Raw genomic sequence first — 26,143 nt, forward strand, 5'->3', positions numbered from 1 at the left:
AGTACAGGCACCACATTTTTTTCTATCTTTTTGTAACATTTTTTCCAAAGCCCCAAAATATGAACTAAAAGAATGGCTAACAAAGCTCAGATGTTATTTAACACATCTAGTTACCAATAGAGTCAAAAGCAAAACAAATAAAAATGCCAAAGAAAAAGACTCCTGTCCCACCCCTTACCCCAACAAAAACAGATGAACAGAAAAAGGAGAGCAACATGCTTCAAGGAGACTAGTTAAATATGTGCATGTAGATGTATAGTATATTACACTCTGGAGAATAAAGCATTGTCTAAGACATTGTATCTAAAGAAAGAGGTTTGTAGTATCTGTTCATAACATGATAGGTAGCATTGTTTTTATTGAAAAGGTTTCAGAAGGTGAAACGCCTATGGAAAAGCCTGACCGCCGGAAAACACCATACTCCTTTAAAAGCGCCACACTTGTGAGGTCATGGTGACTAAATGTTCCGTAAGTCCAGCATCACAAGGACACAGTGGTTTATAGACATTGGATACGTTCAACTGTGGGTGAGTGTGTGTGTGTGTGTGTGTGTGTGTGTGTGTGTGTGTGTGTGTGTGTGTGTGAGTGTGTGTGTGTGTGTGTGTGTGTGTGTGTGTGTGTGTGTGTGTGCGTTAGAGAGAGTGCGTGCCTGTGTGTGAAAAACAAACATCCAGTACATACATGTACAATAGAGTGAGTTGATGAGTTGAGGATAGTTATGGTTAACCCCCACAAAGTGGTAGATACTGTGGCTTTGGTGAACTGCCACAAGGGTTGATGTATAGACGCACTCATGCACAAGGAAAACCAAGCATTGTTGCTGCTCATCTCTGAGGCAACTCTCACCACCTGATAACATAGGTACCAAAGTGAAACACTGTGGTTTGCATGCATGAGTAGGAATGTTCTATCAATGTTGCAGGGGAAAACACATTTCAGCAGTCAACAGACATTTGAGTAGTAGTAGTAGTAGTAGTAGTAGTAGTAGTAGTAGTAGTAGTAGTAGTAGTAGTAGTAGTAGTAGTAGTAGTAGTAGTAGTAGTAGTAGTTGTAGTAGTATTAGTAGTAGTTGTTGTAGTAGCAGTAGTAGACACTTTGAGAGGCAATCTGAGAATGATCATTGTCAACATTACTGTTGTAAAGTTTCAGTTTTAGTGATCACCATTCCTATGTTACAAGGATAGCATTAAAATGACAATTGACGCGCAAACTCTTACTCTGGGGACAATATATACTTATGATCACCGTAGAAGAGGGAACAGTATGCATTTTTCATATTAATTTGCCTCTAAATCCCTTTCAAAGACACTTTGCCATTATAGATGTAACAATAGATGACCATGTTTTTTTTATTGAAATCAAAACATCAATAAAGCAATCACAAATAATATGTATCTTATAAACAAATAAGGGTTAACAATATGATACAGCCTATATAAAAGGGTGAGGATATTTTTCCAGCAATAGGAAATGACATGCACTTTATGGCGTTCAATGAAGAAAAAAAAGAAAAAACTAAACCCTTATTAACACCCTTATAACACCCTTCTAACACCCTTATAACAACTTTGACCCACTTCCCAGTCCTATCTACTTCCTGTCTTACTTCCTCCTGCCTTCCAAACAGGAAAAGCCTTTGATCGCAACAATATAGTATGGTATCCCAAATGGTCTTCCTGGAGAAGAGTGTTACATTACGGAGCTTTTATGAAGCCATTATGAAGCCTTTATGAAGCCTTTATGAAGCTAGTGGGGAGTCAAAGCAGTCATCCTAGAAGTAATAATAATAATATCAATAATAATAGTAATAATAACAATATTAATAGAAATGTACAGGTGGAAGTGAGACTTTGACATTAATGTTGACAAAAACGAGTAATGACCGCTGTAAGAGGGATTTTCCTTTTTATAAAAAGCTCTGCTCACTTCCTCCTCAGCAGAGAGCCTGTTGAAGTCTTATGTACATAACATTTTAATAATGCATCCAATCAAACAGGGTGAACTAGACCAAATTATCACAGCTGGCTGGCTCAGTGTTCCAATCCTTTTTATTCAACCTGCTTGTGGGGTTTTAAAAAGCCAAATGATCAGTGCATTGCAGAAACATGACATAAGCGACATGACATAAGTGCCTTTAAGGTGAACAGAACACAATAACTCTGTAACAGAAACAATCCCAGTACCCTGTTCCAAACACAAACTTGTCTTTTTTTTTTTATCCATACAAACTGCCACAGAGAGCAGGAGAAGACTAGCCACAAACACACCCCAAACCTTTTTTCTGTTAATGTTTATTTTTTATTTTCTTATTTCTACTTTTTATATATTTTTAATTTAGTATATAGTTAAAAGTACAGACATTTGCTTTTATGCGAGACAAACACCCTACCCCTGTCCTTACTGTCAATGATACCCCCTCCACCTACTGTACACTACTGTACACTACAAAACCAGGTCATAGATTCAGTCTAGTTCACTCCACCCTGCCTTGCTGCGGGCGCGAAAGACAGGCATCCAGTCATGGCGTTACATCACTCTGTCCGCTAGAGACACGTGCACTTCTTTTATTAATGCTCATTGCTAAGCTGTGCGGTTTACATTGAGTAGCTCAGATCTTTTTTTTTCTACTAGCCGGTTCAATCTGAAATGGTAGGATGGTTGGGAGAGACAGAGGTAGGGAGATGGAGGGGCATAAGATGGGATGATGACGGCATTGGTGATGATCATGATGGTGGTGGTGGTGGTGGTGGTGGTGGTAACAAGGTGGTCAGGGGGACCGATCATTCAGTTTTGCTACGCTTCACGGCTCCGGGGAGTTTCTCCTGCAACCTGGAAAAGGAAAAAAGCAAGCGAATGTAACTGGTCTAAGTCTTCGCTCAAATTGGCAATACATTCAAATGGCCTAGTTTAAGGTCAGCATTATAATCTACAGTATGATATGATCAACATGGGTAGAGATCGCTTACTTAGCGACTGTGGAGTTGAATTGAGTCTGTGCAATGTCGATGTAGTGATCGACCTGGACCTGGGAGAGAGAGGGAGAATGGAACAGTCAGAAGTGTTATACAAGTGTTCGACAGAGCTCTTCTGGGTCCAATCAGATCTGTTATGACTAAAATAGAACAACGTCCTACTGTTCATCCCAGATCAGAAGTCATGAGATCTGACGCCGTGACTTTTACAACTGGGTTTCAGGACATTTGTAACACGATCCATTGATTAGGGACCATTAAAATTAGTTTATTAAAAAAAGGTCGATAATATTCGATCTAACACTGAAAGGTAACTTGTTATGGTGACACTAAAAGTGACTTTGCATCTTCGACGAGCCTGGCTTGACCAATGACGAGGATAAGGATGCAAAATAGCCTCCCTCAACACAAAAGAGCTCTGTCATCTGGTGAGGTCACTCAAGAGAGAGGGACTGTCGGTGTTGATTTCCTCGTCCCCTAGAACAGTGATGCCATCACCCAAAAAACATCCTTCTTCTAGCATGACGACTGCCAATGGCTCCAGGCCTGAGCATAGATTACTTTTTCCTGCTATGACTGGTGGATAGATGGTTCACTTACTTAGTCTAGTATTTACTGACTTAGGACTTACTTATAGTAATGACTTATCTAGTCTAGTATTTGTTGTAAGTCGCTTTGGAAGAAAGCGTCTGCTGAATGCCAAAAATTGTAAATGTCATCACCTCTCTTGGGTAGATCGAATTATTCACTGTCCCCATATGTCTCATATAATGTACGCCTTTATGATGTCAGGGGGTAAACAAGGTCAGGCTCTCACCTGGTACTTCTCATAGACTGGGGGCACGCTGAAAAGGAGGATGTCAGCTAGAGGAGAGAGAAAGACAAGAACAAAGTCAATAAATATAACCATCAGTACGTTCTTCTGACAAGGTTATTTTCATAATGCAGAAGTACTGTAAATTAGGGCTGATGTAGATTCACCCATTTGTTTGGAAAATGTCAACAGCCATTGGGTAGCGTTGGTTTAATGAGCGGCACATCATATGATGACATTGTGTGACTAGCACCGCCTGTGACTCAAACTACATCATTCAAGCTGTCCATTCAGGAGAAAGGTGATGGGCACCACTGGACTTAGCCTACAGTACCCAGAGAGGCCTCTAATCTCATTGCATTGGCCATATTCTTAACAACGCTTTTTACTGTTACTTATAACAGTTATGGGTTAGGGTTAGGTTTAGGGTTCAGTGATAGAAACGCAAAACAAACCAGCATCTAAACAAATTAATCCTGATACTTACCAAATGGTAAGTACCAGGATACTTAAGACATACAGCATTATCATCCCTCCTTGACACTCATTTCATACTTCAGTTGTTTCGTGATACATTCGCCGCACATTCTCTGAACAATGACCTCACTTCCTTTACCCAACTGTGTGCAATCATATCAATCACGGGTTGGGTCAGAGGAGCCACAGGAAGGACCGTGATTGGTGGGATTCAAACCCCATCCCCCTGACCCCTCAGGCCTCGGCTGTCTCTCTCAGTTGTTCCGTGGAGCTGACCGTCCCCCAGTGCATTGTGGGCCTAGACCTCTTACCCAGGATGAAGATGGTGATTCCGTTGAAGACAGCCCCTACGTAGGTGAACAGCCACATCACCACAGCCAGCTGGAAAGAAAAAGGGAAACAAGCGTGGCTTTAGTTAGGTAGAGTACTGGACGCCCCAGACCTGTTCATCTAAGAACGCTGCAGATAAGATGAGTCATGGTGAATACGTTATGTCCCTCTTCCTGTCATGCTGTGTTTTTGTGTGTGTTCCCTTCTATGTCTCGTCCTCTCACTCCCATTCAGTACCGGTGTCTGTCCACGATTGGCCTGTCTGTCAACCCATCCATCATCGTTTGCGCACCTGTTCCGGACCAGGCGTCCGTCCGCCTATCCTGTCCTCTGTTCAGAGGTCGTCTGTCGTGTTTCGTTGCTTGACAGTAAATTGGCCACGTCACCTGTTTCTGTTTTGCTGTTTTCTGGCTCTGGTTGAAACTATACACGGTGTAGTGTTTTTGTTTGCGATTATTTCTACGTGCAGGGCCAGAGGGGATAGGTAAGCTGACATGGGCGTACATTTCATCACGTAGGTGATCTTTATTATCAACACTAGGCTAGGAACGAGTGCCACACCATGTATTTATATTAGATCTGGTGTGGTTAGGTAGATATTACATCTGTTCTGGTCTATAATTATTAGTAAGTAATGTTAAAGATAATAAAGTTAAAGAACAGGGTCGTTTCCTGTCGAATGCAACTCTGGTTCCAAACCCATGACATTGGGTTCTGAGGAGAGGAGGAATGCTGATCTAATAGGCTTGGAGAGCAGAGCTACTGGAGGAGTATTATCCTTGCTTGGGTGCTTGTGGGGGTCGACAGTCGATTTGGTCCGATGGTTGGTATGTCTGGTTGGCTGCTGGGCTATAATGAAGTGGTACACTAGCAGTGGCTTTCCTCTCCTCTTGTCTAGTCTCCCCTCTCCCCTCCCCTCTCCCCTCCTTTCCCTCCCCTTTACTCTCCCCTCCCTTCCCTTCCCTCACCTCTTCTCTTCTCTCCCTTCCCTCCCCTCTTCCCTCTCCTCCCCTCTTCTCTCCCCCCCTCTCTTCTCTTCTCTCCCCTCCCTTCCCTCTTCTCTCTCCTCCCCTCTTCTCTCCCCCCTCTCTCCCCTCTTCTCTCCCCTCTTCTCTCCCCTCCCCTCCCATTTTCTCTCCCCTCCCTCCCTTCCCTCTTCTCTCCCCTCTCCTCTTCTCTCCCCTCCCTTCTTTTCTTCCCTCCCCTCTCCTCTCCTCTCCTCTCCTCTCCTCTCCCCTCTCCTCTCCTCTCCTCTCCCCTCCCTTCCCCTCATTCTGCAGATGTATATTCTGGGTCAGCCATCTGATCGCTGTGATCCAACAGATCTCATGCTTTATGCTACACAATAGGGTTTCAACATTATATATAGTGGGGGAAATAAGTATTGTCTAGTAAGTAAATGTATTTCCAATGAGCCTATTCAAGTGAAATTTGCACCAGACTTTGGTATTAACTCAAACAATCCAGACAAAAAATCTAAACATTAAAGTCCATATATAAATAAAGTTACGTGTAATAAAGTGGAATGAAACAGGAAAAAAGTTTTGTTTAAGTCAGGTGATTGACTGGGCCATTCCAACAAGTTGATTTTCTTTCTCTGAAACCAATTGCGAGTTTCCTTTGCTGTATGCTTTGGATCGTTGTCCTGCTGGAAGGTCCACCCACGTCTCATCCTCAGCAGCCTGGTGGATGGCAGCAGGTTCATCTCAAGAATCTCTCTGTACATGGCTCCATTCATTGTTCCTTCAACGATATGAAGTCTGCCAGTACCACGAGAGGAGAAACAGCCCCACACCATGATACTTCCACCTCCAAACTTCACTGTTGGTATAGTGTTATTCGGGTGATGTGCAGTGCCATTTCTCCTCCAAACATGGTGTGTTGTGTGACAGCCAAAAAGTTAAATTTTGATCTCATCTGACCAGACTACATGCTCCCAGTAGTTCACTGGCTTGTCCAAATGTTGTTTGGCAAACCTTAAACGAGCTTCAACATGTCTTTTTTTCAGTAGTGGAGTCTTGCGGGCTGAGCGTGCACAGAGGCAATGGCAGTGGAGTGCATTGCCTACTGTCCTTTCTGTCACAGTTGTACCTGCTGCTTCCAAGTCTTTCTGGAGCTCTTTCCATGGCTCTTTGGCTACTCTTCTAAGTATCCTTCTGACTCCCTGATCAGATCAAAAATCAGATTCAGATGTTGTGAAATACATCTGTAGCCAATTCCATTTTCATGTTCATTTTCAGCTCTTTGCTTTTACCCATCATTAGATGTTTGTTGTGTGGCACCTTGGTAACAAACAAAACAACTTTTATAGCCCATCAATATATTCTAACCCAGCTGACATTAATAAGCACAGATTGGAGGTAGAGTTGCCTCCTAATTAGTTATGGTTTTCAGATGGTTCCTTGCCTTTCCTTCCGGTGGTGTACTGCTTTTTCTTGCAATACCTATTTCCTGTTTCATTCCACTTTATTACACATAACTTTATTTACATATGGACTTTAATGTTTAGATTTTTTTGTCTGGATTGTTTGAGTTAATACCAAAGTCTGGTGCAAATTTCACTTCAATAAGCTCAGTGAAAATACATTTACTGGACAAAATATTGATACTTACTCAATACTTATATCGTATATCAATACTTATCTCCCCCACTGTATAACCTAACCAGGGGTGGTGATGAAGGAGGCTTACACACGAATGCACACTTGTGAGAGGGGGACTATCAGATGGATCAGTGAGAGGGGGACTATCAGATGGATCAGTGACAGGCAGAGACAGGGGGTGAGAGGACCGACGGGCCTTCGGAGAGACACACCCACCTTTAGGGAGTCCACTAGATCCTCCACCAAGAAGAGGCGGCTCATCTTCTTGAGTGCGCAGTTAATGTAGGTTAGACAGGCGTCCACGTGCTTGCGGAAGGTCTCCGGGGGAACGCTGACATCCTTCTCCATCAGAGCTCTGCAGCGGAACCAGAACAGGCTAATCAGGCTAACTGGCTACACGTTACATCGCTAACTTAACAACAACCCTCCATTTCATCATTTCACCCCATTGTTTTTCTCTCTGGTTGGTTCCAGCTTCTGCGTTGGGGCATAATAATACTAAGATACAAGTCTCAGTAAGTCCCTCAGTTTGCCTGGGCTGTGTTCTGCCCTGAAAGAAGCACCCCCCTAAGGCTCTACCATAAAGCCAAGGTGCTTGTGTTCTATGTTCTATTAATAAAACCAGAGATAAAAACATGATTCACTCAGGCTTGGGGGGGTTATGAGCAAGCTCGAACACGCCGGGTCTTCACATGTTGTTTTGTTTGGGGTGTTCAGTGGATAGTATGTTTAGGCGCCATTTTCGCTTGTGCCTGGATAACCGTACTGTGGTGGGGATGGGGGGGGGGGGGGGGGGGGGATGGGGGGGCGGGTGTGTGACTCTTACTTGAAGGGGTGTCCGTCACCGGACTTCTGAACGGCCTGGACGACAGACTTGTAGATGCGGAAGGTGATGGTGACACAGAGCAGGGCCAGCAGCAGGTAGGACACCACGCTGATGACGCTGAAGGCCGCCAGGGACAGCAGCAGCAGCATGGACAGGCCGAACACCACGCCCGACTTCTTGGGGTCCCGCCAGTGCACCAGCTCCTTGACTAGAGAGAGGGTGGAAAGAGGTGTGGAGGAGAGAGTGTGTGTGTGTGTGTGTGTGTGTGTGTGTGTGTGTGTGTGTTTGTGTGTGTGTGAGTGTGTGTGTGCGCGCGCAATATTATGTGTAAAAGAGAGTGTTGTTTATGAATGGAGAGGATGGATTTTGGGGGGGGGAAATAGGACAGAAATAATGTCACTTATTGATAATAAAAATCACAGGATAAACAAAATTAGGTCTAAATGATTGTTTTGATCTCCGACCTCCAAATAACTGCAAAAAATGGCATCACGTTCCCCCTTAGGCGACGCGAGTCTGTGAATAACAAATACATAGTCGCTTTAGCTGCCCTGTGCACGTTTACGTGTGTCTGTAAGGAATCACACATGCAGAATTGATAGCCTCTATACAGTGCTCTTATGTAACGCTGTTACGGTGCTCTTAAAGAGGCCTTTCCTCCTCCTTTGCATGTAAAAGGGGGCATTTAAAAGAAACCTTGTGTAAAATGCCTGACTCTCCACGTGGGACCATGCCTCTGGGGTCGTCTCATACGCACGCACCCCTCCCTCCCCGCTCCTCTCCATACGTACCCCTCCCACCCCTTCCTCTCCAACCCTACGGAGAAGCCATTTAATGCAGCCACAGAGAATTTCTGTTGGCGTTCACTTTTTTTTCTTTTCTCCATTTCTGACACCGGGTTGGGCAGGCAGGCTGGTTTTCCCACCGAGAAAAGTGCTTACAGAGATGCCCCTTCTTCTCCCCCCACCCCCCCCAATTCCTTCGACCTGGGTGCTGCTGCTGTTGCTGCTAGATCCGCAATTCTTTGTACCCCTGTGCTAGAGCTCTATCTTTATCTTCTACCCCTGTGCTCGAGCTCTATCTTTATCTCTCTCTCTCTCTCTCTTACACACCCACTGTTCACTGATCATACTCCTTAACTCACACTCACACACTCTCAGACACACACACACACACACACACACACACACACACACACAAGGGTGTTCGCCCACCCTTACCCAGCTCTGCTTGTGACTCATGCTCAGACTCGTGTAATACAGCAGTAAAGCCCAATGCAGAAGCACTGTATCATCTGGTGAGAAAACAAGACACTGAGGAGCTCCAGCACGGCAGCGAACCACAGGCGAGTTATGTAAAAATAGGGCAGCTAAGATGACTATCGCCATGTGTTATCAGCTGTGCTGTGGTTCAACATTACTGACGCCGGTGAATAGGAATGGATCATGGGCTGGCAGGCTGCACACTGTGGCTGCACATGACTTATGAGATTAGTGCCGACAAGAAAAACCAGGAGACAATCAGACGTATCCTGTTCGTCCTGTTATCACAGTGTGTTATCATGAAATTGCACTGAGACTGCATAGTTGTTAATAATTCCAATTCAAGTGCTCGTGCCCACCATAAGTACAACAGAAATCTTTGAAGACATGAGCTGTATTCAAGATCGGCATACTTATAAACAACCGAGTGTTGTCGAGTGAATGAGAGAATATTGCTCTTTTTCCATTATGCTAGTGCAGTATTATACAACACACAAATAACCTTGTCTTTTATTTTTAAAATGACAGATTCAACATCACTAAACACTGCCACCCTGCCCGGCGTCCTAAATGGCTTGTAGTCGATGCTCTGAATTTGCTACGATGGAGAGTCAGTAGCAATGTTATTATGTATCAATTCAAGTAAACAGTGGCTCGAAACAATAAGAATAATAACAATAACAATAACAATAATAATAATAATAATAATAAAGGTTTCCCAGACTCAGGACAGATCAGCAGCACCAGTGGTATAGATAGAGGAGAGTCAGAACACCTCTATTGTTCCTGATGCTAGCTGGTGAGCTGACGATGTGACTGCATGAGTGGGGTTTCCTCTCCCAGCACTGCATGGATCTGAGTCCCTCCCAGCATGCTTTGCTGGTACCCACAGGGAGGCAGCCTGGGCTGACGGCCCTCGTTCATTATCACTCCCTCCCTCCCTCCCTCTCTCCCTCTCTCCCTCCCTCTCTCCCTCTCTCTCTGTGTTACAGGCCCCAGATCTAGCAGCGGGTCCCAGTGGCAGGAGAGCCGCAGTGGCCTGCTTTCTACTCCGCTGTGCAGCGCACGGCTCTTAAAGGTACAGACACCACTCTGCCAGTGTGCGCGTGAGTGGGTGGGTGTGTGTGTGTGTGTGAGTGTGAGTGTGCGTGTGAGTATGTGTGCTGGTCTATTTGTGTGTGACCCCATTACAACACAGCATGGCTGTAAATGTTTCACTCCTGCAAAGCTAAACCTCAAAAAAGCTTTATTAACCAAGTCAAATACCATAGACGATTACACACGTCAGCATGACTGGATAAGTCTGATTCAAGTATTGACATGATCCCATTGGACTGACACCACCCTTCCCTCCTTCTCCACACACACACAAACAAAGGGATTAATTGAGGCAGCACTGCGGAGAACGACTAAAATAGAATAGTGGTTAGTGGCTGTGGGAGAGGACTCCGGACCACAAGGTACAAATGCGAAACAGGGCGCTGTAAAAGAGATCCTGTAACAGACTGGGGGATATAGCCCTCAAAGTTATGCTAAGCTAATGGATGCTTTCTACTTCTGTACAAGTACACTACTGTTACAATTACATCCATATACGCACAACTCCTAATGATAAATAAATATCAGGTAACTTTGTATTAACTGATATTGATATACTCATAATAGAGGCTCCTCACATCTCATACTTGCCTAAATGTTTTAAACATGATGCTCAAAGCGTATGTCAAACGGTTGCCGGTGTTAGTTCATTATCATTGCCTCCATGACTCCTAGCATAAACTTTCCCCTAGTTTCTGCTGGCCTCAATTCCACCCAACAGTTCAACAGAGTGGCCACTGTAGGTAGGGAGCGGTACATAGTATGTGTTTGAGTGCCTGTGTCATCCATCACGACTTACTCTGTCTGCATACCAGTGTGCAGGGCTTGGGTTTCCTATTTGCACAGAGAGGCCATAGGAAGAGGTGCATATCTGGGGTGCTGCTGTAAGCCTATTCATTAGTAGGCTTACACTGCCTCTATGAAGATCAACTGATTACGCAACACCTATACGTTGTGGCTTTTTATGTTTGTGGGACCACATAATCATAAGGTCTGTTATAATCACAGCAGATGCGATACGTAAAAAAGAAGAGGGAGCCTGAGATTTAAACATTTCTGAAGGGTTTGTTAGTTCATTTGTAACATAAAATCAAAAACGGGTAAAAAGGAGACATCAAATATTCCAGGTGTTTCCTTTTCCAGAGGGAGGGAAGTATGCTGTGCCTTGACTCCAGAGGAGAATGAAAAGGATATGGGGGCATTGAAAGCTCTTATGACATCTACCTAATTAGAGATGTTGGCACTTTGCCTTCTAGCCTACAGTTCAAATCGTCACACACAATAAGAGGAAAGGCCCAATGGCTCATGGACCTCAGATAATTTTAGTATTATGTCCCCCCCCCCCCCCCCCCTCAGTCTCTGAGAGTGACTGACTGCGCCTGATCATGTCATATCCAATCCAACAGACATTCATAGTAATGGTGGCCATCATAAAAGCTTAAGTAAACTGTAGCTCCATCAAAATGGCTGTCTCTCTGGAATGACCGGCTCCTACACACTGTGCAGTGTGCTGCGGAAAGTCGCATCAAAGCAGAAACCCAACACTGGGGATCGACTGTACTGCCTGACTTCCAGAGCCATTGCAAGCAGACACCAGGATGCCATGTACAACCACCCCCCACCCCAGCCGCCCCCCCACCCCACCCCCCCAAGCCAAGGACATGTGGTATGACAGGGTCAAAGCCTCAAATGGGGAGGGGGTCACATCAGACTATATTCAGCTTTCATGTTTGGTCACACAACTCAGTACAATGCATTTAGACCCTTCGACTTTGTGACAATTGCAGTTGATTTGTCACTATGACTTTGACAACCTTCGTAAGGCTCTCATGAAAAACGTTTCTGTCAGGTACATAATTAATAACCATGACATTATTGGAGCACAAACCCTGCACAACGAAGGAAAAGGGTGGGTATTGAAGGTCACACTATACCTGTAGTTACTTGTATTTAATTCAAGTAACATTGTTGTACAAGGTTACTTATTGTAATTTCACAAGTTAATTGTGTAATAATACAAAACAGCTCAACTCCATTATACATACCATACCGAATAATAACTAAACTCAGCAGTGTTCAACATTCTCAGACACGTGCAACCATGTGTTATAGTTAGTGTACTCACAATTTGGATAGGACCACAGGCGGGGGGGAAAAAAGGTGCAAGTGAGAGGGGGAGAGAGTGGGGTCATTGTGCTATGCTTGCGTGAGAGGTTAGCAGGCAGAAAGGCCCAGAGGGAAGACATGTTACCTGACAAGTGGGTTAGTATCGCTGCCAAGACATGCTCTGCAAGATGGTAGGCTTCAGCCACCCACACGTCGATGGCCTCTACCTCTTTGGAAAACGCACTGTCGGAAGCGGGCTTGTTTTGGGGGGACAAAGGGTCTGAGGTAAAGGAAGACTGAGATTTAGGTGCAGTGTTGAGGTCACTTTTCTCCTGGTCACTGGCTGATGGGGCCTTCACACTGCGCTGGAGGTCCTCCTCTTCCTCCTGACTGCCACCCAGCTCTTTGAGAGCGGTGAGGGTGAGACGCTCCTGCTCTAGGTCCATAACCATGGCTGGTGGCTTTTGGGAGGAAGGAGCGCCGGTTTTGGGGCACTCGTACTTGGCTGTGAGACCATGGCGGAGGTCTTCCGGGTCTTCGTCCTGCCGTGACTTAAGACACTCTCTCATGAACTCTACGAAACTGTCCGTGGCAGCGGAAACGGAGCAGTCGGGCTCAATGCTTTCTGGGTCACTTGTTGTGTCCGGGGAGTGATGACCCGTCTGACTGTTTTTCTGGGTCTTTGCACTAGCTTCCTGTGGTGGGAGGATCTTGCTGTTACCCATGCTATCGGCGATGACGTCATCCTTCGCTTTCGCCTCAGTCACGGCCTCCTTCGGGCTGCCAGATGGTTCACTCTGGAAAGAAGAGAACAGATCGTTCGGGAACTCCCGTGGCGATGGTTGGCCTCCAACTGGTTTGGGAAGGGAGTCTTCTTCATCCAAGTCCTTTGGTACGTCATTTTGTATGGCTGTCACATTATTTTGAGGAAACAGTGTTTCACTGTGGAACTGAGATTTCGGAACAGAGGGAGATGGCTCAAGTACATTGTCAAAAATCTGCTCTTTATTATCAAGGGTTGGTATTGCATCACCATCATAAGGACCATCCTCATCAAATGATTGGAGACGATCATATCTATCCTGCAAGTCATCCTGCATAAAGTGTGATTTTGAAAGGGCAGCCGTTTCAATACAATCCTCTTTAATATCAGAATGTGGCTTCTCTTCAAACTTGGATGCAGAGTGAGGTGGAAGATCCTGAGCGGTAACTTTTGCTGAGTTAGTTCCAACAATGCCAGCTTGTGCATCATCTGACCATTCATCATCATAGTCTGGAAAGTCAACTTCAGTTTTGTCAGACGGTTTGGCAGTGAAGGGGGAAGACATCTCATTGGACTCTTTAGGAATCTGTGAATCATCAGAACTTGGGCCCTTTGAGGCAGTAACATTCTGTTGCCCATCAGTAGATGCCGACTGTTGGTTAGCTGTATCACGTTCAGACTTTCGAATTTTGTGTTGGGGTGAGTATTCAGCATCAGAGTCAACAGGAGAGGAAGGAGGAGAGTAACCTCCCATGAAATCAGATTCCAATGGTGGAACTTTAGATGTTTCAGTTTTAGTCACCTCTGGTTGTGGCTCTGGGCTTTTTGACACCTCTTTGACAGGGTCTCTTACAACCTCATAACCTTCATCTTCCTCCTCCATCTCCATCTCCTCCTCACTATAATTTGGCTCCTCTGTCTCAATAACATTGATAGTAGGGACCTGCAGTGGCAGCCTCTCTTGCTTAACTGGCTGGATCTCCTTTTCGTCAGTGGGGAGGGAGGACATGGATAGGGCAGGCTTAGGGCTAGTATCATTTAGGGAAGAGGGGGCAGGGACGGAGGCTGCATCCTCAATAACGGTGTCATCTGACTCTCCTGAGCTGTCCACTTCAACCACCTCTGGGGGATCCAGGTCATTAATCCACGGGGCCTGCTTCGTCTCTGAGGCCTTCTGTTTCGAGTCAGTGGGAGGAGCAGGTGCGGTGGGAGGGGGAGTTGGGGAGCCAAAGCCAGCAGGCGGGGCAGGAGAGGCGGTGAGCGCAGAGTCAAGGTCAGGTGGCACACGGATACCGGTTTTCTCTTGTTTATCCCACATGTACGCAGTTGGTAAAAAGCTGAGGTCAAATTCAGCCTCCTCCTCAACGCTAGGCTGCTTTGCTGACTTGTCAAATTGCTCTTTCAGTTTCGGAGGTTCAACGGGGTAGTCCATGAAGGCATCAGGAACACCGGCGAAAGCCTCTGGTACCTCTGGCACTACTACATCTGCCCCCTTCATCTCCTTTGATCTTCCAGCCTTTTCTGACACTAGAGTAGGTTTGCCTCGATCTTCTGTGTCTTCAAAGTCAGGCACAGGGGGTAAGTGAGCCCTCATCCAATCTGCAGTATCTTCGAACTCACTCCCTCGTCGTTGTGCCTCTCCCAGGACCTCAAAGGGGGATTCAGGTGACTGGTCAGCGGAGGCCCCTTTCTTCTGAAAAGGTGAGGTGGACTCTGCTGGTGCCTCAGTGGGAGGCTTCTCATAATGGCGCTCTTTGAAGTGAGGGAAACCTCCATCGTTCCGGGTATCAGGCTCTTTCTTCTTTGCCGCGAGGGCTTCCAACGCCTTTATTCTCTCTGATATAGATACCTTGATGGGTGAATCTGACTTTCCGTCAGGTGGCCCTGATTCTTCGCTCCCATAGTTACTGGGTGAGAACGAGCCTGGCTGAGAGCTGAAGCGAAGGGAGGTGGCCACGCCTTCCGAGGGCTTGTCTGAGCCCAGGACCACCCTTTTGTCTGCGTCCGTCATGCAGGGAGGGAAGGAAGTTTGGAGGAAAAGGAAGGGGAGGGAATAAGAAAATCACAAACACTCATCTCCCATGCACGTCCTGTTTATTCGGCGGAAGCCATCGTGTAGCAGCCCAAGCAATCATGCATCGCATGGGGCGGTATATCTGCGGTAATGGATGAAAGTGTCAGTCTGCATGCAGACTTATAGATGACAGGTTGTTGCCATTGAAGAGCATTCTCAATAAGGCAATATAGAAAATGTGGTCGGAATGAAGCCGATACAAATAAAATAACAAAATTGCAAAAATTACATTGATGTCATAGAACAGTGTGTCTGTGGAAGCATGTCCATTTTAAATGACAGTTGCATATCCCCTTTGGGTCTGACACCCCTAGACATGTGTAGTAACTCTTCACTGTCACATGTAACATTGTAACATGCAGTTATGGCTTTGCAATTGCATAGTAATGGAACTGGGTGAATTGTGCTATTACATAGGTAGAATAAGTAGCAATGTTGCTAATTCCACTTAGTGTAGTGCAGCAAACCAATCAACTCCCTATACCATGCAATGACCTAATTATGGTGTAACAACATTGTATGTTGTTACAACACCAATGACAGTGTTACTACACAGGTGTAGGGGAACCTAAAATAAAGTGTTTGCCTTTAATGACTAGGCTATATTTCGATGGATAGCTGCATCGATTGTGCCCTGGATCTTTTAATCAGGAAGGTCTATTCTGTGAAGAAGAATGCTTTGTGACAGCAAAAACACAACCCCAAGTATACAACAGCTGCTAGCCTGCAATGTTAGAACTAGCTAGCTGCTAGCCTGCCATAACTGAGGAAATAGGAAGGACTAATACGCTCCATCTTTCCTATCGTTTTACAGAGGGCTCTATCAGGGAGGGCACTATCAATGACAGCCGCTTCACATCTCGAGAAGCCTAACAAGAGTCCAGGGATCATGTCCTCCTACGAGAAGTCTGGAACCAAAGGTCACGAAGGATAAACACTCCCTCTTTAACATGAGCCATGAGCCACAGTTAGGGTGACTAAGTGACTGCCTGTGGTATAAAATAGTTACATTGTATTACATTATTTTCATAATGACCCATTTAGGCCTAACATATATACAGCAGAATATTTGATTACCTAATGTGTTCCTGTTCCTATTTTAAACAAAAGGGTAGACATCACCTCATGGGAATACATCTTCTCTCAGGTCCTCTATTCGGCAGCTGTTCATTTATACAAGTAAGTAATGTAATGCAGAGACATTACAATAACCATGTCTGTGCATCATACCTAATCTGGTCAATTAATCAACAGGTGTTGAACACAAATGTAATATCTTAATGTACTAGAATGACTCATACTGGAATAAATAAAGTGCACTGTGCACAGAGCCAAAAAACATAACCGATAGAAACCGAGTGAATTTTAAAGTGAATTTAAACGTAATTGATTTACAGGACTCGTAATCTGCAGATGTGCCAATTTGCAGGCATCAACATGACTGTCCACTTCTACTGTCCTGCTCTGTTAATCAACAGGACGATGTCACTGACTCACAGAGTGGCCGAAGACCCAGCTACCACAACAAAGATAACAAGGTAGACAATGCCTGGGTGTGTGCTCCCCCCCTCTCTACATAAAAGATGTTCCCCTGTGCTGTCGTTCACATGAGCTAATCCTCTGCTATTTCCTCAAGCCACACAGCTGAGGCGACATCTGAGGCCGGCTGGTAGGGCACCCCCATCACATGACGCAGTGCCACGGGTATCCTGGGGACATAATCCACCGCAACATGTGCCAAGCAACTGCTCCAATAATCACATGACAGTTTTTTCAGCCAAATGGTCCCCCTGTCGTTTTCCACACCCTGCGTCAAGCGACCATAATGGAGAATAGACAGCTATATTGGGAGATGCATGTCAGCTAACCTGCAAGCCAATCCCCAAGGAGACAGGCCAGGGTTTAACCCCTACTTTTACGAGAAAAATCTCAGCAACATCTATTTTTTCTCCAGAAATGAAATCAATCTGTCTGAAAATAAATGACTGGTCATTTATATGAATCAGCCACAATAGGAGAATGTATAAAACGTTTTGTAAACTCTATGACAGCTTACATAGCTCAACATACTTTCTAAACAATTGTGTTGCCCCAGGGAAAGTGTTGTGGTCAGCATTACTCTACAACACCCTAAAAACACAAGACATGGGACATTGTGGTTCATCACTTGTTCTTTGTCTTGGTTTGGACCCCCAGCCTACCCTCTCATTGAGAGTGATTATACATTGTTGAAACTAGGCCACACAAATGGACTTTATCTAGCCGAAAGCAATTAGTATTTTGGCTCGACACTAGTAAACAACTTCCAAACCAACTACGGTACTGCACCAAGAGCATGAACTAGAGACACAGAGACAACATTCCTTGATTGGGACCAAAACAATACAATTACACATTTTTAAAAGTGTCTCATATGACGTCAACAGCCTAGTTTTGTAATACAGTACCATTCATATTCAAATGTTACACAATGTACTCTACACAATCATTGGAGTTCAGTGACTGTGCTAATGTGTGGAATTTACTAATCCCAATTTTTACTAATCCCAATTTGAATGGACCATCGTAAAGCCCAGGCCAGAGTCTCAACATGCCTGAGCCCCTATGCCTGAGTAGTATCTCTGGGGGCTAACAAGGGACAGATTTCTTTCGGAGAGTAGGAATCATTTTGTCGATCACTATGAGTGGATCAGATAGTATACAGCCTTTTAGTAACTCAAGGATATATTGCATCAAGCATGTCGTTTGGTCTGAAGTAAAGCAAAAAATATCTTCATAAGGTTGGGAAATGAATTTGTACGGTACGCACTACGCACTCATGGCAGGATATTGCAACCCTAAGTCACATTCCACTCATGTATTGAATCCTATGGTACACTTTGTTATTCTGCTCAAATTCTCAAAGCAACAAATCTAGTCAAATATGCCTGCTGCAGAGCAGAGGAGGCACCGTATGATGACAGATCAAATTGGGTACGGTCGTGTCATTTCCAATTTAGTGATGGAAGGAATAGGTCCAAGCCAGGCCTCACTAATGCAATAAGATGACTTGTGTTTTTCAGTGTGATATCCTAGCTCTACATAGTACAGGTCTTCAGTGTCTGGACATCTAGTCAGGCTACAATTGAATACTATCTCTATTCTACTACCTAACTGTGTCGACACAATGTTTATTCCAAAAACTGTAACACCAAAATTGTGTTTCCGATATTAAAAATAATAATAAAATAAAACAAAAACAAACCATTCATGAAAGAAAACCTACTTTTCGGTTACCAGCAGAGGTGACATGCAAAAAGCCTTAAAAGTCTTAAAAGCCATAAGCAGAGGTGGAGAGAGAGAGAGAGAGCGAGCAGCCGGGGGTTAAGGCTGAGACCCCGGAGCAGGCGTTTGAGCAGCGGACCATCCCTCCCCAGTGCCCCTCGTCCTCCAGTGCAGTGCTAGTACTGGGGGGGGGGGCCGCTCCCAGAGATCAGGGCTGGAGGGAAGGGGGCATCTATCCCAAGGACAGAGCCCTCCGGAGACACCAACTCAGCTGATCCATTTTTAGATTATTTTTTCTGTTCGCGCGCACACAAAGTGAACTTGAACTTTCTCTCTGGCTTTCTTAAAATAAGGTGGCAATCTTGGGATTATCTTGGACCGACACTGAGTGCCGCTGACCTAAATAATAGCTCGCAGTGGCAGGGAGTGAGACTGAAATGGATCAGATTGCTGTTTTCCTGTGGGGACTTGATTTTCACCATCTTTAATTTGTAGGTCTTGTCAAGTTGTCAAGAGGATGGGGGTAGAACAGGGAGCAGAAGGGGGTGCCGGAGGGGGAGAGTGCTTGGGGAATGACTAAACTAATTTAAAACATGCGCTCTACCGAGCAGGTTGTTTCAGTGTAAGCTATTCTTTAACTGTCAACTGTTTATTTTTCCAAGTGTGATTCCATGCTGTTTAATGCTAATCTAATCCATAGGGAATAAGGCATTAGGCCATCTAGTGTTTCACCATCAATAGTTCACTGGATCTACACTGCAAAAAGTAAATCTAAGTAAGATGACATATCTTAAATCAAGGCAATATATTCTTGTTTTCTGTCTGACTGCACTAGTTTTAATTTTCTTGTTCTGTTCGCAAATACTTTTGCTTATTTTAAGTAATATTTCCCCCCATTGTATTGCTTTTTTTTTTCGAGAGCTGACTTTTTGCAGTGTATTGCTGTAGCAATTAGCTTGGTGAATTCATCACCACTATATCAAATCCCAGACTGTGTGGCTATGCTACAATTGTAAACTATATATCTGTTAAGCCTAACAACCTCAAGCTGCAGCTGGCAGAGTGTGCAGTGCAGTGCAGTGCAGTGCAGTGTTAAACCTACACATTCTGGATCAGTGTTAAACCTACACATTCTGTATCACATCAGTGATGTATTAGGATGGCTATTTCCCAGATGATAAATTAAAAGGTCTTGTTTCTATTCAGTTCAGAAGCATGTTGTCAGAATGTAATACATATGAGATTGTTGAATTGACTTCCTGTTCAAGCCGAAGACCACCATTCATTTTTCCCCCCATCAGGATTTGATTTTGTTGTATAACGTATCGGCTTACAGTTTTCTTGTCTGATTAACTAGCATTGAATTTAGTCTTTCAGTTTGCTATCTACAGTCCTTAAAGATCCAGTATGTCGATTTTAGTTTTTTAAAAAGTGCTAAATGGCCATGACAAATCAGTAGGTTACAGGGGGTTGTGTTAGCAGTTTTTGAATGATTGATTTGATTGCGGTCGATGGCGACTTCTTTTCCCAAGGATCCGGCAATCCAGGATTATTCAGAAAACATTCAGGCCTGGAGCCCCCCATGCCCAAGCCTAACAACGTCACTGTTTAGCTCTGTTAGAAAGCATATGCAAGTTTTCAAATGTTTAGTGTTGCCAGTCGAGGACAGCAACATGCTGCAACTTAATACTGAACCTTTAAGTTAGCTCATAGAAGTTTTTACTTAAAAACAAAATAACTGAGAAACTGTTACTGGAAACAAACGCTAGCAAATCGGGAATGAGAGTTGTGTTAACTGTTAGGAATATTAAATACAACAGACTTATTGTTACTCAAAACCAATATGTTACATTTACTTAAAAGTTGGTCATTTCCATAACTTAAAAACATACACCTCACTTCCCATCAAGGTTTGTGTCAGTACCACATAAAGATTTTGAGTAGGCTACACTTTTGGAAATGTTCAAGTTCACCTAACTCAATATATCTGTGTTAGCAATGCCTGGGTGGTTTTGATCCTGATGGAAAAATGAATTGGATTTTTCTTTTAATTTTAATTTAATTTCACTTCACTTAAACCAGAAGCAAATTCACAGACTATAATCTGACAAAACAACGTGGCCATTCTATTCCAACTGTCAGACACTGTTGAAAGAGGTAGGAGCAACACTGCCCTGCCAAATTACAATTCATGCCACCATAGGGTCAGCAGCATTGGGGACAGATGGAATAACATGACAGGGTTTCTTGGGGGGAGGGGTTCCAGGACTTGGTTGTGGATCATTGTTTTAATTGACCAGTTGCTGGTTTCTTTGAAGCCCCATTTGAACTTATTGGGTTTGGTCAAGGAGAGAGGCACTAGAGAGAGGGATGGAGTGTTACAGCAGCAGGCGAGCAAAAGAGAAGGAGAGGGAGGGAAAGAGAGAGAGAGAAGGAGAGGGAGGGAAAGAGAGAGAAGGTAGAGGAAGCCAAAAGGAGAGCTAGAGAGAGCAGGCGAGCAGCGTAAGAGAACCATACACTTGCCTTGAGGAGACTGAATGAGAGACGAAGAGGAAAGAAAGGAATCTGAAAAAATAAAAAGGACAGAAGAACATCCTTCAGTGGCAGATAATAACTCCTGTCCCCATAGCAACCCCCCTCCACCCTCCCATTATGCATCAACAGAGAAGGACATCAGTGGGGTGGTAGCCTGGTGGGGCTTCCACTAGCCAATCTTATCAACTGTACAACACGTCACAAGCTATACTGTGCAAGCACTACTAAAAACAAACTTAATACTTCTAGACCATGCAATTGTTCCAACAATTTTACTCACATAAACACCTACTATCAATGTAGTCCATGCACTTAATATCTCCTACGCAGGCAGAGGCAAGACAATAACAGACTAGGGAGGGACAAATACATAACTACTTAACATTTAACAATGACATACGAATGAATGAATTCTATTTACCACACAAAAAGTAATAGCTATGCTTAACAATATCACCCAATTCATAATAGACCATTGTATCCATTTTCCCATGCAATTTCTAAATATTTCTGCAATGGTTTCCTATAACCGATGCCAAGCAAGCACCCACATCACACTGACTGGATGGGAATTATGTAACCTTGCAAGTGAACCCATTTTATGCCTCATTTCTATATCTGAATCTCACGTGATCTTCCAGAAGACAATCACAACCTTCTTTGTAAAGTGCTATCATCTACCAGTCTCTATGAACATCAAAACATCATGTAGGTACACGGGTTTGCTCTTCCTTTTTCTCACATCTCACAATTCAGGAACACCAAGAGGAAATGGAATTCCTGAACACTGTGAGGGATTATGAAAGTTCCCAAGCAGGTTGGTCAAGAAGTGACATCGCCCAACATGAATCACGCAGGCTGGGCAGGTTGGCGATCCCTTACTTTGCAGCATTCCTGGTTTCAGACTCGCCCAGGCTTCGACTCTCCATATGCCACACCTACATCCTTTCCCACAATCACAGGCATTTCCAAAGTTGCCTGAAACCTTTTGTGGCGTGCAAGCTTGTGAGCCACATATGAAGTAGTAATCTCCCCCCCATGTCTACAAAACGAGACTTCTCTAACAGGGGGGGGGGTGGTCAATAGTCCAGGAGGGGCCTAGACTACATGGCCAAGTCACGCCAGCCATTTACTGTATGTTCCATCTTTGGAAGTGTCCAATCATGCCGTCCAATCATGCCATCCAAACCCCCAGGGGTGAGTTTGCTGCCTTAGCCCGATTCAGTGACCTTGGAGGTTACAGGTCAGCACGAGTCCCAGCCATAGAGGGTGAGAAAATGAGGCATAGAGAGAGGCAGAGGGAGAAAATGAGGCATAGAGAGAGGGAGACGGAGAAGATGAGTGATAGAGAGAAGGAGACTGAGAAGATGAGTGATAGAGAGAGGGAGAGGGAGAGAACGAGGCATAGAGAGAGGGAGACTGAGAAGATGAGGGATAGAGAGCCAAAAGAACCTAATGTTCTCTCAAGAATCTCACATTGACAGCAGCATGGGCATATTATCTGCATGCTAACTGTTACACCACACTTTCTGACGACTGTAAAGTTCTCCATCTGAAACTTGCAGATTATTGACTTCATTTTCATTTCAACTGATGATATCATTAGTCAACCATGTGTTTATTGTAGTTTAACCAATCGAATTTTTTGGTCAAACTACTACTCTACTCTATTCTGGCCATGGCCATGTGTGATCTTGACAATCTTATTCAAAACAGGTGCATAACCAGATCAAATGTCTATAGTCTATGAAACCTGAGAGTCTGTGAAGCAATGGGTTTAGCTTAGATCATGGGAGATAAAATTACATTATCGAAGATCATGAATGCACCTTCAATGCCTGCTTTGGTTTTCACTATAAATAAGCTGGTGAGTGGAAGCAAGAGCATTCTTGTGTACCAGTACTCCATTTACAACAGTAAATCAAACACAGATTTGCCACCATGACAACATGCATAAGATTACTATGCACATTGTCACATAGTTTGACATTCTACCTTAGATAAATTGTTTCATTGACTGAGCTCACACAGTTATTTTAAAGAATAGATGCATGGGGAAAAAGACAATGGTTAGTTCATCAACACCAGTAATAAAAAGCCACTTGAGTGTGTTACAGTGTGGAGAAAGAGGAGACTGGTGGCCAGACCATCTGGTACAACATACCAGTGATATGACAGGGGGTTAGCCTGTGTATAATTGGGATCATGGTTTTTGAGCAAGCCTTTGAAACGATAGTATAGAAAACTATATTTGACCATGCTTACAGTAATGAAACCTATAGCTGTGGATCAAAAACAAGGATTATGTCAGATAATTTGATTATATGATTACATTGCATCCATATGTGAAATGTATTCAATTAGTTTAGTTTTGATAATATTATAACAGACAAGATTTACTAGAATATAAAATAGGCCTCCATCAGAAAGATGCTTAGCTCAAATTAGAATGAATCCCTCTGAAAAGCTCCTGTCCTAATCAACAATAAACTGTCTGTTTCTTTGAAGATGCACAGAGACAACAGTGCATCCCTGTAAGCCCACAGACCTCCCACCGACTGTTTCATCTCTTTGATTGATTGATTGAAAACTTTATTAGAAGATTTGCAGAAGTAGGTACATGAAAGTACATATTACATACAAGGTCAACTAACAGGATAAAAACCCAAGAAAGCCACTGGCTTATTTCAATTGGGGTCTCTATTCCTACACCATCCAACCATCCAACACACAAAGAACCACTAGAGAAATAAAAGAGGGCAAAACAGAGAATGCATTGGTATGGAACTGGAATAACAATTTGATGGAATGACTTTGATTTTTTGATCATCACTCTGCCGCTTTTAATCTCCTTGCATGGGTTTGTTTACCATTGCCGAAACGATGGATCGACGACACAAAAAAAGGGATGATAGCGCCTTTAAGAGTTCCTCCCTTCATTCTGCTGCCCCCCCAGTAACCACGCATCTGCACTGCAGATCAACATGGAACCATCTCCCCATGGCCCGATGAGGGAATCACATGTGTCAAATCTGCAATCGGAACAATAGACCTCCACGTAAAGCACGGTGGCTTCATATCAAGAGAGAGAGAGAGAGGCTTGATATGCCTCCAAATCGTGCGTTTCTTCTCGAGTGTTCTTGAACAACGACTGTAGAAAAGTAGTCTCGTTCGATAAGCCTACAAGGTTTGGTCTTTGATGTCTCTCTTAAAAACAATAACGGCCTCTCTACAGACTATGTTTGTAAATGGTTTAAGATCTTTAAGATGGACTTGTAGGTTACCGTACATGCCCACCTTGCGCATAGGCCTTATTACCTTACTGATTCGAGAACACGGGGGAAAAGTTCCATGTGCGGCCAAACAGCATTGACAAAAAGGGTCAAATGTGTCATTTTTTCTTTCAGTGTTAATTAAACATGCTCTCACAATCAGTGGCATTTGGCCGTCCTATTTACAACTGGCTTTCTCTATCCGATACGCACAGTGCTTAAGAAAGTTTTAACAAAAATGTTCCTATTCAATATTCAACATTTCAACGTTGCTGGTTGAGTGACAGTCAAGTTATCTTACCGGATATTTTGGACTCTTTGACAGCAGAGTTCTGTCCGTCGGCCAGACCGTGCGACGATGAGATCTGGGCGGACTGGGTCATTGGATCTGCCATTTTCCTGTTATTTCAAAAAAAGATATCTGCGATGAATTGTGAAAATGACTTATGTAGCCTATTACGGTTGTTGCTGTTGTTGTCCTCCGAATTGCTTCTTGTTCTTCCGACTTTCCTCGTATTCCCCAAGAGCGGGACGCAGTGTCGCCGAGCTGGTGCACCTTCACGTCCAAAGCACTGTAGCGCTGTTCCTCTGTGACGCTGCTGGGGAGACGCACCAGGCAGGGAGGGAGGGAGAGAGGGAGGGAGGGGAACCGCTTCAGGGTGAGAGGTTGACGTTCGCTCACTTAAAGGGCTATAATAACTCTGTTTACAGCCTGGAGTTATGGTTCCAGACAACCAGAAAGTTTACCATGTAATGTCAAAGAAAGCATAAATGAATAGCCTTAATGCATATTGCTTAATTAGAGTATAAATAAGAACAATATTCCATTTGTTCATTTGCTTTAATGAAATGACTCTGCGAAATGACAATAATTAAACAAGTCCTGAGCAGGGCGAATGCAGGTGTAAACATTAGAACAGTAGTCTATCTAATTCCCTTTCCGGTGCGTGCACCTAAACATATGACCGTAGTGCAATATTCCCTAGAGTAGGCCTACATTTGCATATGCAGCAGCAAATAATTACATAATGTAGCTTGTCAAATAATGTGATGAACGACTGGATTAGACGGTTTTGTCAATAATTTCAGTCTTGGGAATAAAACTATATTCAATTCGATTCTGTTTCCGTTGCAGATGCCAAAACGTGATACTCGTTTGCAAGATTGTAAAAGCATGCATAAATGTGGATATCTGAAAAGAAAAACACATTATTCAAATATTATGTACAAGCACAGGCATTTTAAAACGTGCCATCACAAACAATATTGCTTATATTGCGCGACAATTTTTGTTGAGTAATTTCATAGCAATGCAGGCAGTGGCGGCTGGCCAATAGAGGGCGCTAGGGCGCCGCCCCCACCTTCACTTCCTAGTTGCGACTTGTAAAAGTTTTTTAAAAATAAACATTGTTTATTCACAAAATGCGGCTGATATTCTGTCGGCGCCTATCAGCATTCATTAAAAATCCTCCAATACAATAAACATTTTATCTGTGTGTGTGGAAAATTCACTGTGAAAATACATAGGGGAGGAGTCGGGACGCCGGCCGAATGGCGGTCTATGGCACTGCAAATACTTTTGGCTTACACGTGAGCTGTAGCAGCGCTCCAATTGGCTGTCTCCTATTTCCCCGAGCATGCGCAGATTATAGGCTTACCTAGGCTGCAGCCTAGGGCCACTACCACTAGGGGTAGTGTCATGGTTTCTTAGGTTTTCATTTTGGAGACATCTAGTGGACATTTTATG

General features: G+C 44.0%; 1 protein-coding gene across 1 annotated transcript; it reads right to left on the reverse strand.

The window, feature by feature from the left end:
• Positions 1-1,331: 1,331 nt before the first annotated feature.
• Positions 1,332-24,973, reverse strand: rtn3 (reticulon 3). Its single transcript, XM_080544020.1, has 9 exons — positions 24,698-24,973; positions 21,107-21,154; positions 12,634-15,249; positions 8,023-8,230; positions 7,413-7,551; positions 4,575-4,644; positions 3,790-3,836; positions 2,967-3,025; positions 1,332-2,829 (listed from the first exon to the last, which is right to left on the reverse strand). The coding sequence occupies exons 1-9, from the start codon at positions 24,789-24,791 to the stop codon at positions 2,781-2,783; spliced, it is 3,330 nt and encodes a 1,109-aa protein (XP_080400146.1). The 5' UTR covers positions 24,792-24,973; the 3' UTR covers positions 1,332-2,780.
• Between the last annotated feature and the right edge of the window lie 1,170 nt (positions 24,974-26,143).

The sequence above is a fragment of the Nansenia antarctica genome, assembly GCF_963989245.1.
Source record: "Nansenia antarctica genome assembly, chromosome: 13".
NCBI lineage: Eukaryota > Metazoa > Chordata > Actinopteri > Argentiniformes > Microstomatidae > Nansenia > Nansenia antarctica.